At 37.3% G+C, this 18477-nt stretch overlaps 1 protein-coding gene across 2 annotated transcripts in view; it reads right to left on the bottom strand.

Moving 5' to 3' along the window:
- Nucleotides 1-18477, bottom strand: part of PDZRN4 (PDZ domain containing ring finger 4) — a 388487-nt gene that overhangs the window by 120102 nt on the left and 249908 nt on the right. The window contains exon 1 of one of the 2 annotated variants that reach the window (XM_032248351.1): nucleotides 15530-16678. The exons of the other annotated variant lie outside the window; for it this stretch is intronic. Coding sequence (XP_032104242.1) covers nucleotides 15530-15598 — 69 coding nt within the window. The 5' untranslated portion in view covers nucleotides 15599-16678. Of the gene's footprint in view, nucleotides 1-15529; nucleotides 16679-18477 lie in introns of those variants that run through there. 2 annotated transcript variants of the gene reach the window in all.

The following is an 18477-nucleotide window of genomic DNA, read 5'->3' as shown; positions in this document are numbered from 1 at the left end:
TGCTCACTCCTCCAGGGATAACAGCATGGCTTTTTTGTCTGGCTCTGGGAAACTCTGATGGGCCATTCCAGCTTCAGAGCTCTCTCTGCCTTCAGATCAGCAGAGGGCTCTGTTAAGATTGCATCACAGTTCTACATTTTCCTCTGCCCAGTCCTACTACCTTCATTCCCTCCCAGGTGTTGTTCCTGAGACAATTCTCCAGGCTTCTCACATGCAAATCTCTGTCTCAGAGCCTGTTTCTGGGGCCACTTAACCTAAGACAGTATACACAATTAAAATATCTTTTTCTTTGCAGCAAATTGAGATAAATGAAATGCTGGGCTAAATGAAATATTAACAACTATAGACATTCAGGTTGACAATTAGTTATATACTCTTACTTAGGACTTACACAGACAAGATGTTTTCTATTTAGCTTCTTTAAAAATTTAAAATATATTGCATTTAATAGTTTAAGTAAAGAGTTTGATTCTGTGGGTCTCTATATACCCAAGTAACCCAGTAACTAATTAAGATGTAGCAACATATTCAGGATCTGGGGTACCATTTGCTAGGCATGATGACTTCTTATTTGGAGAATTAAAGATAATATTAGGCATCATATGACCACCTCTTGGTTCCCGCCTCTGACTACTGTAATATTATTAGTAATATGTAAATAGATAGTTCCCTAAGGCCCAGGTAGGCACTTTGTGTGTGTGTGTGTGTCTCTTATTCGCCTTCTAAAAGCAATGACTTATTACAGGATATTAAAAAAATAAAACCAACCCTATATGAAACATATCAACAGAAGATGCTACATCTCAAATTAGTAAGTGCTTTTCCCTCTTTCAGAATTTTCTGTGATCTATGAAACACAGATAATACTGGCCAGAAAGCTGCAAATACTTCAAAGCTGCCAAAGCAAACTTCAAAGTGAAGGGTTGGGCTTAAAATGATTTTCTGGTTTTGTAGCGGAAGATGAGAACCAGGAACCTTTGGTGCGAGGAAGAAGAGGAAAGGAGGAAAGCACCCGGAGCAGTCATTAGCACGTTGATAATATTGTTAGCAGTTGTGCTCCAGGATGCCAGAGGGGACCTGGTGATCACGTTCGTCAGCTCAGACAAGGTGTCCATTTACTCAGCCAGAAAACAGCAGTCCATCAGAGAAGATCATTTCATCAGTGAGATGATCTTAGTTACATACACCATTTACTCTAAATGCTTTTGTCACTCTTTGTTTGTTGGGTTGGTTTTATTTTTGTCACTGATCAGTTATGAAACCATAATGTCACCTTCCTGAAATTTAAGACCTACTTACTTTGCTTTTAAGAGACTGGAATGACACTATAAAAGATCTGTAAGGCAACTTCTTTGTAAAATTGTATTTAACTTACTTTCACCAACTTTTTTTGTAATAGTATCCAAATGGAGCCCATAAACCTGAACAAAAATGTACCATCACAGGCTCTACTTAATACCTGTTAATAACCTACTATGTATATCCCATCACACAAATAAATTGGTAATATTTATACCTTTGATGAGGTTACTAGTATTTATTGGTGACATCTTATTCAGAGGTAGAAATGGAAAAGATTAAATTAAGCTATTTAGTCTATGCCAATTCAGAAGGAGATATTTTCTAAGTTTTTTTTAGTCTAAATTGCACATCCAAGGAAATATTATTATATTAAATGGAAGTCTGTTATGGTCTAACTTTCTCTTTAATATAGTTAATAGAATTGAGAGAAAGTCAGACCATAACAGTCTTCCATTCAATATAATATTTCCTTGGATGTGAAATTTTTACATTATATATATATATATTTGAGCACCCCATGTTCGGCTAATTTCTTTTATTTTTATTTTCAGTAGGGATGATTTTGCTATGTGGGCCAGGCTAGTCTCAAACTCCTGGCCTTAAGTTATCTTCCTGCCCCAGCCTCCCAAAAGTGCTGGGATTATGAGCCACTGAACTTGGTCTCAATGAATTCTTCAAGTTTGAGTAAATTTATTTTCAGGGAGAGACATCACTTTTATATATAGCTCTTAAAATGGTCAACATAAGCAAGATAGTAAAGATATCTTTCCTACCTCCCTCCTTCCTCAGATTTCCCAGTATCTGAATAAGATTCTAGTCTGACATAGGAAATACATTTAGCATTTTGGTCATAGTTTAAAGTTAATTTTTGTGGAATGGAAAATTAATCTTGGTAACAATGAACTTTTTTTAAAGCAGTAACTTAACTTCCACTATCTCTGAGTTTTCTATCTAAAGTTATCTGTGGGCCACTGAGTTAGTTTCTTGAAAAGCTTAAATGATATTGGGTATGTGAGGGGAGAATATCTTTACTCTCATATATTTTTCATGTCTCAAACAATATCCTAGATGTAAAAGTAACAACAAATAATACAAGAAAAAGAAATATGGTTTTGAGTTATTAGACAATATATGTTTAGTATTTATTAAATTTGGTTAGGTTTTATTTAAAGATTAAAGTTTTAAGAACGAGGCCAGATGTGTTGGCTCACAGTTGTAATCCCAGCACTTTGGGAGGCCAAGGTGGGCAGATCATGAGGTCAGGAGTTTGAGACCAGCCTAGCAAACACAGTGAAATGCTGTCTCTACTAAAAATACAAAAATTAGTTGGGTGTGGTGGGGGCTCCTGTAATCCCAGCTACTTCAGAGGTTAAGGCAAGAGAATCACATGAATCCAGGAGGCGGAGGTTGTGGTGAGCTGAAATCACACCACTGCACTCCAGCCTGGGTGACAGAGCTAGACTCCATCTAAAAAAAAAAAAAAAAGAAGATTCTCATGGTTTTCTTAGGCTACTTTTTGTTTTTATATGATTTTAATTTGGATATTTGCATTTGAAGAAATTATCATTTTAGTAATATAATAATTATGAAACCCAAAGGCATCATCATCAGATAAAATTTAGGCAATTTCCAGTATATATTGTAATTATCATCTTAAGCTCTTTTTATACTAAAGAGGAATGTATATAAAATAAATAATTTGACAATTTAGCCATACTTCACTATTTTAATGATAGATAAAAATCATGTAAAATAAAAACATATATATTAAGCTATATTTTACACAAAATAGTGAATTCAACTTTACAGCATAGAAGGCAGCAAAAGGAGACACATAACAATTACCGTCAATAATTGATCCATTTAATTGTACACAGATATGTCCTATTTTAGATGCCTTACTTTAATTTTCATCTATGCTACAATTATCATCACTATGACATCTCATGACATTTTGTTCCTCCCTCTCTCTCTCACACACACAGAACTTATATTGCTCTTTGCACCACAGTTATTTGCACGCACATCCATTACTAAAGTTTGCTGGATAGTAACCCCCTTGAGGGCAGGGATCCCATCTTATTATCCTGTGTATCACCTTCATCATCTGACTCTGGAGACAGGATTCATTTAGTATTTGGTCATGTCCCTTTACTTGAGAAACATCTGTAGAGGTACTGAGTTAGAGTCTGAGGATGCAGAGATTGAAGATAGGGTCTTTGAAACCTAGAGATTTGGAGATTAGTGAATTTGCAAGTAAACTGAGAAAACAATAGCATTTGGTACATATTATCACAGAGATATGCACTGGGTACCTTGGAAAGACAAAATAAAGGACCTGCACAAGTCCAAGGACTCTAGGAAGATTTCCTGGACAAGACAATGCCTGAACCACATGAGGAGTACTACAACTTATTCAGATGAAGAAAAATGGGAGGATTCTGGAAGGAAAGAACAGCTTAGTGTGTTAGTTGGTTTGACAGTTGAATAATAAAAATTCTATCATTTTCTGTCATGACTGGAGATCTTAAGATAAGATCCTTATATGCTGGGTCTGCATAAACCGAGGTAAGGAAATGCTTGGTCTGGGATAAGAGGGCCAGGAAGAGGAGCTCAGTTGGGGTGAAGGAAGAGCCTTGGGGTGAAGGAAGGTTTTGTTTTTGGAGAAAAAGCAATGACTGTTTCCTCAGTTCTAAGGGGCAAGTTCTCTCCAATATCTTTTTGTTTCTGAAATTGGGATATAGCTTGCAATCAACATACATGTTAAAATGTGTTTGTCAATCCCACTCCCCCAACTGTTCCTAAATTTGATGATGAAACTTATAATTAAAATGTGTCTTAAAATAGGTAGCATCTTCAATATCAAGAAAACATAGCATATGCAGTTTCTTTAATGATTTTATTTTCAAACAGAACTCAGTGAATACTGGGGACAATAACAAAATGTTTCCTTGGTGAATACAGTTTTCACTATGTCTCCACTCCCATTCTTTGAGTCAATTTGTATTAAATACCTGCTCTGGGCCAGACACTGCATGGGATGGTAGAATGGCATAGGGGCAGCGGGACTAAATACACACAGAGAAGCATCTGACTATACTTTAAGTTGTGAAGCATGATGGAAGAGAATCATTGAGAAGAGTGAACTCTCTCTGTCCTGGACTCAATGAAGACTTCACAGATGGCAAACCGTGGATTGAGTCATAAGAAATTAGGGCTTTTACCATTATAGGAGTTGGGGAGGGGAGGTAGGAAAGGCACTCTAGGCATGACTTTGTGATGAAAGACAAAGAGATGGGGAAAATCACAGTGTCTTAAATAGAAAGTTATAGTTTTCTCTGGTTAAAATTTGAGCTGTTAGAAGAGACTGAGGAAAGACAACAGATTGTGAGAACCTTTTCATGGCAGACATGGATTTATGGAAAAGTTGGGGAAAGGCTTTCAAGCCCTCAAAAGTGGGGAGTGACAAGTCACTTTCCTGTACTGATGACCTCTCATAGGTGAGGTAATTTCACTGAAGGTACTAAAATGGTGAAGAAAGAAATAGTAGTGAGGACTTCTCTTCCTATGCCAAAAAGAGCATCTTCTTTAGACCCTTTCAAGGAAAAACAATTTAAAAAGCATCTTTTGTTGATTCACTTACTTCTTTCTTCCCTTCCTCTCCTCTATCCCTTCTTCTATTTTTTTTCTTTATGAGATACTTATTGAGTGCCTACTACGTGTCAGATATTCAATATTTATGGATAAGTTCAGTGGCTAAATATGAAACGTGACATTTGGTATTTACAATAAAATGAACATGAACTCTAACATTAGGCAGATCCTGGTGTGAACTCCAGGTGTCCTGCAGGCTAACAATATGAATTTGTTACTTGATCACTTTGTGCCTCAGTTTTCTCAACTATAAAATGGGGACAGTATTACCTATCTCACAGGGGCCAATATTAGACTGAAATGATATCCTAACTATAAAAATGACCGCTTTTGGCATACCTGTAATGTGTTATGCCCTTTAAACATATTATCTCATTTAATCCTCAACAGAACACTTCCAGTTTGAGACTGATCAATTAAACAGAGGCTCATTGAAGTTAAGTAACTCAGTCAGAGAGAAGACTGCTTGATTCAAAAGTCTCTATTGTTTCCTCTATGCACAGTGCTTCTCCCTGTGCTGAGCTTGGTATTTAGTATGCAGTCACCAAAGACAGTAACACTCCCATGTGCCATCTTAGTAAAACATTTTTATTACTTTCCATGCTGTCTTAACACTGGGGCTCACAAGTGCATAGGCAAAGTCAACTTCAAAGATTATAAACATGACTCAATCAGGAAATAAAGAGCATACTTGAGCAAATGGCAAAATCTACCTATTGTAGGTCAAGTTAGCATGGCTGTGCTCTTTTAATTAAAGCACTAAGCAAATAATATTTGTACATGTTCTATGATTAAAATTGACTTAAGACTCTATGTGATTGCATCCTCAGGGCGACTTGGGTCTTGCAGGGATGACAGCACTAACTCCATTCACTTCTGTGTGGAGATCAAGAGCCTCAATTACTACAGTCATCCCATATCCTGCTTTCGTCTGGCTGTCCCATTTCCCCAAAATATGTCCTGTAAGTCATCTTTCTGTGACTTGGCTCTTACAATACATCCTGGACATCAAACACACTACCTTTGACTAAATGGTATGCAATGATTATGCTGAAGCAAAAACGTAACCCTGGGCTCCTAACCTAGGCCATTCAGAATAATATCCACTGTCTGGTTGTTCCATTAAGTCTTTCAGATGCCCCATTGCTCATAGGGAACTGTCTTTTCTCTGCCATGTCCACTGCACTAGGGTCATATCTTTCCACATTTTCTTCTAATATCTTCATGATACATTCCTGGAAGATTAACTTTTTTTTCTTTATGCTTCTTTTGTGTCTTGTGTTACTATCTAGCAGAGTTCTGAGCACAAAAGCAAGTGCAGAGTAATTATTTTTGGTATTCAGTGAGAAATGCTCTTTCCCAAACTTTGCTTTACCTTAAAAAAAAAAAAACACCCAAATTTTGCCATGATTCAATTATAGAAAAACATGAACTCTCACTGATTACAATAATAGTCTTTCATCTGCAGATTTATTATTTTTTAAACCATACTAAGTAGTTTAGAAATTCTCTTTGTTCATACACTCTTGAGAGAGTCTTTTTTGCTGTTGTTAATAAAGATATCTGAAACAGACCCTAAAAAGGCTTGGGAGTGAGATATTAGTTCAGAAAAAAAAAATCTAATTTCCGCTGAGATGAGAACAAATTTCCTAAATAAATAAATAAATAAGTAAAGCCCTACAGTGTTTCTATAAAGCTACATAAAGCAGAAGGGAGGGGAAAAGCAAAGCTTCACAGGACCTAAACAACCATAAAGCAAGATTTACAGCTTGTTGCAGAATGGCACAAATTAGCAATTAGGTGTTATATGTCGAATTACAGGAGAATATGGGGCTGCCACCTTTTAAGCTTTTTGTTGAGGGAAACAATAAACTCTTCATAATAACCCTTTTAAGGCTGGTATTCCATATTGAAAATGACAGAATTAAGAAAGAAGAAGTGAATACAGCTGGAAAGGACAGGTTATATTGATGATTTTGGAAATGTCGCATTTAGATATAAAAAACACAGCTGCATTTGAATGATCTATAATTCTAAACCTGAAGACATGATTATTACCCAGTACTACTCTAAATCCACATGAGTCATAAGAAGAGGATATTTCTTAAGAATAACACCTAAAATTCTCAAGGTGCATGCCCTAGGATGGATAATGAGAGAAAACAGTGCCTGCAAAAGACTGAATGATTGAGGCAGGTCCTGTTTGGGGCAATGTGTTCACTTTTTCCCCATGAATTCTAAACATGTCAAGAGTATAGAATCTTCATAAAACCACAAGCTGGGGACCTCTTTTGACTGACTACTTAGTGATTTAATTCTTGTGTCTTTCTTAATCATTTAATCAGATTGATTACATACCTATTAAATGACTTGTGAAAATTCGATATATGAAAATCTACTTATATACAATGAATGTACTGGACAGTGATTGACTGTTGTGGAAGGATTTTGCACTATCAATTAATCTTTGTTCTTAATATTAAGTAATTAAGAAACTTGCAAAGAAACCACTGTTTGCCAAAGATATGCAGTTCATTTGTTACTAACATGATTGGAAATGAATAACAAATGTGCAGGTTAAATAATTATGTAAATAAGATCATGTGTTTTGGAAATATTTGTAACAAAAATTGAAATTAAGTAATTTTCTAATGAGATTATCCTACTTCATCAGCAAATTCAGGTGAGTTGAAGAGTCAAATATCTAAGCATATTTTGTAGCTAAGCTTTTAGTGACATTCCTCCCTTGTGTATAATCTGGAAACAGTGAAAATGTTTTCCTACAGTATTTCATCTAAATAGAAAGATGTGCAATCAGAGATGGCTGACTTTCTCTTAGGTCTAGAACAATTAAATAAAACAGTGAAAATATAAAGAAATTACATATTTTTTATAAAATATATGATATTTTGATCTTTCTATGAAGAAAGGGCACTTCACATATTAAACCTACCTGAATTAATTATAATCATTAAAATATTTATTTTTATAAAAGGTCTTTTGCATATCAAAACCACTCTGACATTTAAGATTTTATTCAAAGGTCCAGAATAAGGAACAGTCTAGCTAAATGTCGATATTTGATTTTTTAATTACCATATTATCATCATCATCTGAACATCATAGCTCAAGAGGTAAAACCAATTTATCTTACTTTTTAAACAAAAGGTAATAATAACTTTCATTTTTCATATTCACAATTTTTTTTTTTTTTTTTTTTTTTTTTTTTGAGACGGAGTTTCACTCTTGTTACCCAGGCTGGAGTGCAATGGCGCGATCTCGGCTCACCGCAACCTCCGCCTCCTGGGTTCAGGCAATTCTCCTGCCTCAGCCTCCTGAGTAGCTGGGATTACAGGCACGCGCCACCATGCCCAGCTAATGTTTTGTATTTTTAGTAGAGACGGGGTTTCACCATGTTGACCAGGATGGTCTCGATCTCTTGACCTCGTGATCCACCCGCCTCGGCCTCCCAAAGTGCTGGGATTACAGGCTTGAGCCACCGTGCCCGGCAATATTCACAATTTTAAGTAATTTTTTATTCAACAAAACAGGCCAAGAAAAGCTTTACTCCAATGGTAGCAGTAACTTCATTTTTGATAATCTGTCATATTTCAAATTCCTGAAACTGCCGTCAATCTCTTCTATGAATCCACCACTTTTTGGATTATTTTTCCACATTTTTGCACTGAAATGGTCTGTGATCATCACTGGGTCAGGCTCTCTAGTAAGCCAGTGTCAAGATGACAGTGATTATATTGTAGTGTGCAAATGTTTACTAAGGAGTGTTCTCTTTGTGGAAGGGACAGGAAAGAACCAGAGCTGGGCAGGAAGACTAACTGTGAGGCCCAATATCAGCTATAGAGAGCTCTGGAGCTCAAATTGCCTCTCAGAGTGTCTCAAGTCAGGCTTGGGGGCAGAAGACGGCCAGACCTATATATACGTGCATCAGTACATCATTGGATATGGGCCTCCCAGGAAGGGGCATGATGTTGGATAAGGGACTCTCTGTAGCTAAGACAGTTAAAGTAGAGCTGACAGTTAAAGGCTTTTGCTGACAGCATGCCCAGCAGCTGGAGCAAGTCTGGTCTAAAGAGAGATCTGAGCAGCACATAACACATTTTCAAATCCAAAGACACTGTGGTTCTTATTATACACCCTAATGCAATTGACTACACTGGCCACTCTGTTTTTACATTTCTCTCGTCTTGGCTTCTCCCACAACTTTCTGCTCATTTTCCTTCTCACTCTGTAACAATATCAGTCTTCTCTTTTTCTTTCTTCTTATTGGCCTGTTTCTCAATGCTTATGCCTCTCACTTTTTAGTTTTTCTGACTTATCACATTTGCCCACGTGATGTCATCCAACAGACACCTATGTGCCAAGTTTTAGTTTTGAATATTCACTATTCCACTGTCCCTGGACATTGCTTAGATTTCCTGGAAATGAAATCAACAATCTCCTCTTCCTTTTCAGAACACACTTAGCTTCTTTTATTTCTTCTCTCTGTAAACTTCATGACATCATGGCATCAACCCAGTCTCAAAAGCCAGATATCTATTGAAATTACCTCCTAGTAGGCCTCGCTTTTGTTCTCCTTTTGCATTCTTTTGACTAACTTAGCCTTCTCAGCAGCCTCCTGGTTGGTTTCCCTTGTTGTAGGCTTGCTGTAATGCACCATCCCCAAATCAAGCCCAATTGGCCCCAAGCACACACCGTAGCCAAATCCACAATTGAACTCTTATCACAGCTCTCTTTCTCTTAAAAAAAAAAAAATGAACAAAAAATTGGAACACGGGAAATTCTTTAGGGTCTGGTCTTGAGCACTCTCAGGCCACACCCATGGACTCTGCCTCCTACTTGAGCACTTAGCAACACCGATTGTGTATAGTTTCCAGTCCCTAATCCATTGACATCTACTGCCTGTTTGCCACCTCCATGGGCTTTTTAAAAACCCTCTCATCGTTTTAGTTTATTCTCCCTTCTTCTCCCCCACTCCCCAAGCACCCACCATGCTGAGCAGCACCTTTGCATTTCTATAGCTGTCTGTCAATATCTGTTGATTTAATATTTACCACATTAAATTGAACATTCTCTGCTATGCCTCTCTTATGCTACCAGACCATGCATTTCTCAAAAGCAAGGACTATCACACGGCAAAGTTCAGGACTTGGCACATATTAAGCAATCAGAGCTTACCCAAAGCTTTTGAACTGAACCACATGTCTAGAGTTTAAGGTATGTGCTGGGTAGTTGACAAAAGCAAGCCATGATTATGGTGCATCTTCACTTGTTATTCTGATTTTAGGGAACAGACACTTCATTCTAGCAATAAAATGGAGGTTTATCACAGCAACGTACTGGAACTGGGAAAATAAAGCCATTCTGAGGATCTACTATTTATTACTTAGGCTTTCTCATGACCCATCTGCTTCATTTCTTAGACGTCTCTGATTCTCTTGGTAGGTTAGATCCTCATAGATATGGTGGAACACAAACCCCCAAGCTCCCCCACCAATGTTCCTTTGTATCCTTGCTCCATTACTGGTGTCCTACTTCCCAATATAAATTTCTGAGACTGAAAAAACCTAATTGGACCTTCAACTTTATGCACAAGGTGCTTCTCCCTGGTTTAATCAGCTGTTAGGTATAGAACAGAGAGGAAGACAGAGTAATATGGTCCTTCGCCAGAAGCTGTGGATAGGGTACTTTAACTCTTTTTTTTTGAGATGGAGTCTTGCTCTGTCACCCAGGTTGGAGTGAGTGCAGTGGCACAATCTCGGCTCACAGCAATATCTCTGCTTCCCAGCTTCAAGTGATTCTCCTGCCTCAGCCTCCTGAGTAACTGGGACTATAGGCACTCATCACCACATCTGGCTAATTTTTGTATTTTTAGTACAGATGGGGTGTCACCATATTGGCTAGGCTGGTCTCGAACTCCTGACCTTGTGATCTGCCCACCTTGGCCTCCCAAAGTGCTGGGATTACAGAAGTGAGCCAACATACCTGTCAAGTAGTTTAATTCTAAAGAGGCTACAGATGAGCAGGGCATCCTGGCGACCCCTAATGTGTGTCTGCTGTGAGAGTGAAGGCGAAAGGACAAACAAGCACCTGGCCTGTCCTCCAGATGCTTATAATTCACTCATACGCAATTGACTATAGTACCAGACAGACAAACATAAAAAAGGAGTCCCAAGATGGGAGATATTAATTTTTTAAATTTTCTGTAATTGCAGAAATCTCTCTGCACAAGGAGACATTTGAATAACTAGTGATAGAAGAAAATAGTGCTAGAGATGAATATAAGGTGTATTCCACAATGGCTGAAGAAATGGAACTAAGTTATAAGGGTCCAAATTGGGAGATCGACCTAAGAGAAAAGCAAAAATAGAATCTGGAGCAATTGCAAATTGCATTAGGGGAAGAATAGTAAGAGAGAAAATTGGAAAGAAACCTAGGAGCAGCTCAAGAGGGCCTTGAATACTGGAATAAGAAGTGTTTACTTCATTTTATAGTAATTGGAAGCCATTAAACATTTTCTAGAAAATTATTCCAACAGCAGCCATTAGGGTGGACCAGCACAATGGCAAATTCTAGGAGACAAAATTCTTACCATGGTATCAGAGAGAGTTAATAAAAAGAGTTGTGATTGTGGGAAGGCAGGAATTGATGCTGGGAATGTGCACAAATAAGAGCCAGGGAAGCCACTGTGTGGGTGGAGAAGGCAGAAGTGGCCCTTTTCATTCAGTGGTTTTGAGTTTTGTTGAAAGCAAAAGGGAGGGTGAGACCTTCACTGGTGCTAAGGAACACAGGAAAAGGATGAAGTTTGGGGGAAAAGGTTATGAGATTATGCGTTGGGGTTACATGGTATCAGACAAAATAAATTTCTGAAGATCTAGGACAGCACCCAGAGAAGGGAGATTCTATGAGATCCAGGAAACATTGTAGAATAGAGCAGACTTTAGCATATTTGAAAGCTATGGGAAGAGATCCTGTAACTCTTTCTTGGTATATTGTAAGGATTAAATAAGATGATGTTTAGGGAAAAGTGCTTAGCACAGTATCTAGAATATTCTAAGTGCTCACTGTTAGCTGCAGCCAATATTGTTACTTCCAACACAGGTTCTGTTTCAGTTTATGTTACTAATTCATAGATGTGGGTGGTGGGCAGACCTCTTAGCTATGCCAAACCATTTAAATTAATAAATGGACTCTCCGCTGTGCTGCAGTATCCACTTAGAAGAGAACAGCAGTCATAGCAGTGACATTGCCTGAGAACTAGTGCTATTCTACTTCTGGTTTTCCTGAGATTGAAGGCAAATTAATTTCTTTACCCTGATGTGGGAAGAGAATAAGAATAGAATCTTGCATATCACAATATAAGATTTAAATGAAATCCTATAAACAGCTTTTTGTTAACAGTATGGTTTTCTAAATATTTGCTCCCAATTTTAACACATTATTGAACACCAATGGATATCGAATATCCCATCAATAATCACTATCATATAATCAATCAAAAAGTTATATTTGATTTATGCATGAAAAATCAAGCTTAAATGTTATTAAAGTATTATTATACAATCTAACTCAGAAATGAATCTGTTATTAGGTCAGAAATACCTAACAAGCTATGGGAGCTCTCTTGGTCCAGGTAGCTATTTAATCAAATTAATAAGAATCAGGCAGTTCAGTCTGTGTCAACAGAAGGACATTGTTCCCATTACCCACTTATTAATTCATAAGAGGTTAATAAATAACTTACTTTGAATAAAATAAGTCACTGCAGATGAAAACTGTGTCCGTGTACCTATAAAAGTTAATAGGTGTGTAAAGACACATGAAAACTGCCTGGCGTGAAGGTTACTGGGTCTCCCCAAAACCTAGATTCTTGCGTCTGTGTGCATACTGGAGCCTGATTGGCCCAACCCCAGTTAAACATAATTTTCTTGAGGTGACATTCCATCTGTTGTGCCAATTGAAAGACTTAGCTCCTCCAGAGGAGCAAAAAAATGAACAAAATATAAACTTGACCTCATTTCACACCTAAGCACACCATTCTGATTGTTTTACTAGGCTCCTCAGCAAGTACATTTGGTTTTGTTTACTGCAGTTATAAACCTGAAACTGCATTCCATGTGGCCTATATTATCAGGTCACTAAATCTAGAAAGAAAATATGGAAAAGTTCAATATCATAATGATTCTATTATAAAGACATAAACATCATAAACATTTTTGCTGTTGGTCATATATTTAGTAATCGCTGCTAATCTTAAACTTTCACATCTCCTGGTCCACTTTATTTTGCCTTAGCTCATAAAGAATAAATAACAAAAGAAACAAAAAGGCAAATGATCTGAGAATTACAATTCTATAAATAAATATGATTTGGGCAATCAGGTGTTAGTGTATGTGCCAGCAAGTTTATTTTAATACACGGCTAGAAATACTCAGGCTTCCAATCTCAAATCACTTTTGTAAATAGTATCCTCTCTTATGGGAGAAGCTATGTGCCCTCCTGAACACCTGGTTAAGAACATGTTCACTTTCATGTGTGCTCTGAGCAGCCTTTCCTCCAAAGAAAAATAGAAACTAGTTTGCAGCACCACACGGGGCTGCAGTGTATTATATGAGCCGATCACTGGTTTCCTTTGATATCTTATCTATTCCATTAACTCAATAAAATAGAAGGCAAAGCTGGGGACAAACTGTAGGAGGGCTCCCCTTGGAAAACACATGCAAGACCTTTAAGCTGGGGTTTTAGCTTATCTAATAAAAAGCCAGTTAAATGGAAGCTAATGCTTCATTTTCCACCCCCTTTATTAAAGATCATAAGTACTGCAACTCAGGAGAAAATAAAATAAATATATGGAGGAGTACAGGTAGAGGCAATAAAGGGCATGGCTTATCTATTTTCTCAAGATTTAGGAAGCACTTGAAGGCAAAACTCACAGACAAGCATTTTTTAAATCCATAACAAAGGCTCCTGCTTCTTAGCAAATACAGTGGTCCTTTCTGGCTGCAGTAATCCTGCTGGATTTTTTAGTAGAATATAAACAGCTTAACCTAGGCATAATCAGGTAGGATGCCACTTACCACTCTCTCCATATTATACTTTTGTATTAATTTAGCAATTCAGAGAAAAAAAAAAAGATTGATGAATCCACTCCTCTGCTCCTCCACCACCCAAAGAAAAACAATACAGGAACTCAAACTCTAACAACCAAACTAAAGGAAAGTGTTCCACCTAGAGACTGTTTTCATGAGTCAAAGTGAATGGAGCTCATCTAGGAAATGAATATTATTTTAGCCTATCCTTGCAAGTTTGTACTAAGAAATAAAGCAAAAGGTATTGCCCCTGGTGTAATTAACAATGTTAATCTTCTTTTTCCTCTCTGTGGTGATAAAGCAGTCATTTTTATATTTAATTAATGCAGAGGATCATTTTGGAAACTGGCTAATGAGCCTCTGATCACATTACCATGAAAATGTGCATTAACATTGCAACTGAGGAGGCTGTTTCATGTGTAGCAAATCCACTTTGTAATTAGCCCACTGTGAAATGAATCACGTCAGGGGGAGATCTGAGGGAGCCAGTAGTCAGTGGGCACTTGGCTACTGCTGTGCCACGGGCCACTGGCATCCCAAGCATGATCTTTCATCAGCAATCTTGTCTAAGAACAAATGTAGTACTGTGTTATCTTTGGGACAAACTGGAAGAAGGGAGAAATAAACTTTATTTTGCTAGATAAGAAATTTGAACTTGAGCATATACTCCCAGGGGAAGCTGCCCCGAATAAAATGATAAGTTAAGAAAATTCTGTTAAAACTATGAAGGCACAGGATCTAGTGTTCTTATTTTTATTCTGAAAAGCCCTCAGATACACATAAAAGAGACATCTAAATTTATACCTTTTTTCCTAGGTCACCTACAGTTATTGCAATAAGCTCTCAAAATTAATTTCTTGTGCTAAACAAAACACATTACAAAAAGGATCTAAGAACAAGTGGTAAGAAAATTTCTTTATCTCCTTTTTTCAGCCAGGACATAGCATATATATTTTTTTCTCATGTAACACAAAATTATTAGGTCTCCTTAAACCAAAGCACAAATTCTCAATTCATCCAATAATTTCCTCTGGCTAACAAGATTTGGCAGGAAACTTCTCCTGTCTATTGAAAATAACTGAGATCATATACCCATTAAACCCCAATATTTATGCAGACAATGATAAAATCGATTTTCAAATGTCAACAGTATTCCAAAATGAAAGAAGTATCTCAAAATATTACAGACATGGATCTCAGTGCTACTCCTGTTATGTGACTGACATCTTGGCAGTAGATACACAAAATGTTAAAAAGAATCTCACAGGAAGTCATCTGAAGGGGGAGTGGCAAGAAAGCTGAAAACTGCCACCCAAAACCAAAATAAAAAGCCCCAAACCAGCAAGTCTGCCCTCAATTCTGAAGTGTACCATAAGAAAAAATAAAGCTAGCCAGAATTCATTTACCGTCTTTCAGACAAACACAAAGCCTGGCTCTTAGTTGCTGGTATCAGACCCTGCACTCACCTGGGAAACTTCATACAGCAGTTTGTAGTGTTCCTCTCTTTTCTGAAAAGTGCACAAATTGCAGCCCATTCTAAGAAGCAGAGAGAGAGAGCAAATCTTCTAATTTCCCCAGAACTGAAAGGCAAGTGAACTGAAAGGGAATCACCCTCCAGACTTGACTACTGTTTTTCATCAGTCACTTCAGTCCAGAAACACAGACAAACCGCTGTTAGCTGGAAGCATAAGCCAGAGTGGTGTGTAGCAGCATGCTCTTCTTCGCTTTCCCTAAGTATCTTGCACTCACGGATACACACACAGAGTTTCCAGTCAGTTCATGGCAACACTCCCCCGTCTCTGCATCAGTGCACATGACTACACAGATTCCAGCTCATGAATATTAATAGTGCCTCATTGATTATTTATGACAGAACATGTTAGCAGGGAGGGGTGTCATAGCTGCTGCTGATGACAGATGAATATTCACTAATTAAGAAGCAAATGTAGTGTGGTTAAACAAAATTCACTTGTGTCAATACCATCTCTGTTTATTAAGGGTAGAGGGGCTGCACATAGGGCATTAAAAAAATACACTTAATTTCTCCATTGATATAAGCTTTTAATATGGGAGTAAGAAATTCAGAAACAGAAATATACTTAGTTTACATCTCCATGCTCTGCAACAAGAAGAAATATTTTAGCATTATTAAACCTAAGGGAAAATGAGCAGGGACAATTATTTACATTTATAAAATAAATAGAGAAGCAAAGAAAAATATGGGGAGTGATATGGAAAAGGAAGAGAAGGCAGGGGCATCATTCAGTTTTAATTCTGATACCACAAAAATAATTGAATAGTTCATATGTAAAGACCATTACTTACTAAGGAGGAAATATGGGATATTATCTTAATTCTAAAGAACATTTAGCAAGTATTAGCAGATGATACATGTACAGATAATTAATATTTTAATTAGATAACCAGGGCCCATCTATTGACTATATATTTGTAGCATATAATGCATGTAGAGCTATATTCACAAAGTAGATCAATACAACGCCTTTTCTAAGAAAAATTTCATATGCCTATAGTATTTATGCTAATTTTATTAAAGTCATATATAATATTTTAGAAAGCTGATAGTGGCAATATTTAAACTTGAATGTAATGCACAATGACTCCATATATAATTCTATATTTAGAGTTCATAATGATCAAAGGTGAACAGAGACTTAAAAACTAATCTTAGATGTTTACATAACAGAAGTAATGCATTTAATTTCACACTTTTGCAAATGTAGGCGTTGTATTGCAAGCTGGCAGTTTTTTTCCCTTAAAGATATACTACAAACAGCTAAAGCAAATAATAAAAGAAAATTCCTTTTGTTCCCACACTGACTTATCCACAACCTCTGCTAATTAAGAAGTATGTCCTTGTTCCAGCACATCTTTAAACTGGACAGGATAGCAGGTGGGTTCCAAAGCAAAAATAATTACTTGGAAACTGATGACTTTGGTTAGGAATTACATTGGATATTGAGATTTTTAATTGCTCATCACTAACGTATAGCTACTTTTTGGGGTCCAGTTTCCTAAAAGTGCTTTGTCAAATGTTTAGAATCGATAACAGGAAATGATTCTAATGAGCACTAATTGTTAACAAATTGGCTTTGCAACTAGCAACACCTCAACACCAGCAAGTAGCAAGGAGATGAACAATCATCTGCTGCTTATCAGTTGTTTCCCATGGGATGTAATAATCCGATTTTCTGGGCCTAATTTCACCTAACAGCTTGGATGAAAGCCAAGCTGAGAGACCTACATGAAAGTGGCATCATAATTGGGAACAGTGTGTGTGAAAAAAGTTCACCAGGACTTCCTGCAAATTAGAAACCACTTGTAGGAGATATTAATTTAGAACTTGATTCCTTTATGGAAAGAATGTTTTCAAAAAGGTATTTGAGTGGCCTTTATAAAAATTAATGGTGGGCCAGTCATGGTTGCTAACACCTGTAATCTCAGTACTTTGGGAAGCTGAGACGGGTGGATCACAAGATCAGGAGTTTGAGACCAGCCTAGCCAATATGGTGAAAACCCGTCTCTACTAAAAAGTACAAAAACTAGCTGGGTGTGGTGGCACATGCCTGTAGTCCCAGCTACTCAGCAGGCTGAGGCAGGAGAATTGCTTGAACCTGAGAGGCAGAGGTTGCAGTGAGCCGAGATTGTGCCACTGCACTCCAGCCTGGGCAACAGAGCGAGGCTCCAACTCCACAAAACCAAAAACAAACAAACAAACAAAATTAATGGTAGCCACAAACGTAAGCAATCTCCTTCTCCTCAGGTGCAGCTGTAAAATACAAATGTCTGACACTTTCAAAAGTTTTAATTTCTCTAAGCCTCTATATCACTTCCCATGAAGTGTTCTCATGCTAGAGTTCACATCTTCAAAGCAAACATTGACTATTTCTTTGAAGGATTCTATATTGCTGAGTTGTGAAAGAATTATTGATTCTCAGATGTTCATACTCCATATTTTTTAAAAAGTCAGATCAAGGAGTTAGAGTGCAGTAAGGCAAAGATGGCTCACCCATCTATCAATGACAATGTCTGCTTTCTCCACTGACAAAACTCTTTTGCGTGATAGGTTTTGAAAGCTAAGTAAGAAACTTAATTATCAAAGCTGTTTCTTATTGGAACTTTTTTCTTTTTAAATGTAGTTTGGATTTAAAGAACAATTAAAAGATCATAGCTTTAAAAATATTTTCGTGGCCCGGCATGATGGCTCACATCTGTAATCCCAGCACTTTGGGTGGTTGAGGCGGGTGGATCACAAGGTCAGAAGTTCAAGACCAGCCTGCCCAAGATGGTCTAACCCCCTCTCTACTAAAAATACAAACACTAGCCAGGTGTGGTGGTAGGTGCCTGTAATCCCAGCTACTCGAGAGGCTGAGGCAGAAGAATGCTTAAAACT

Source organism: Sapajus apella, unplaced genomic scaffold (assembly GCF_009761245.1).
Source record: "Sapajus apella isolate SASKATOON/1434 unplaced genomic scaffold, GSC_monkey_1.0 scaffold66, whole genome shotgun sequence".
In the NCBI taxonomy this organism is placed as follows: Eukaryota; Metazoa; Chordata; class Mammalia; order Primates; family Cebidae; genus Sapajus; species Sapajus apella.
This window is presented reverse-complemented; position numbering and strand designations above follow the sequence as displayed.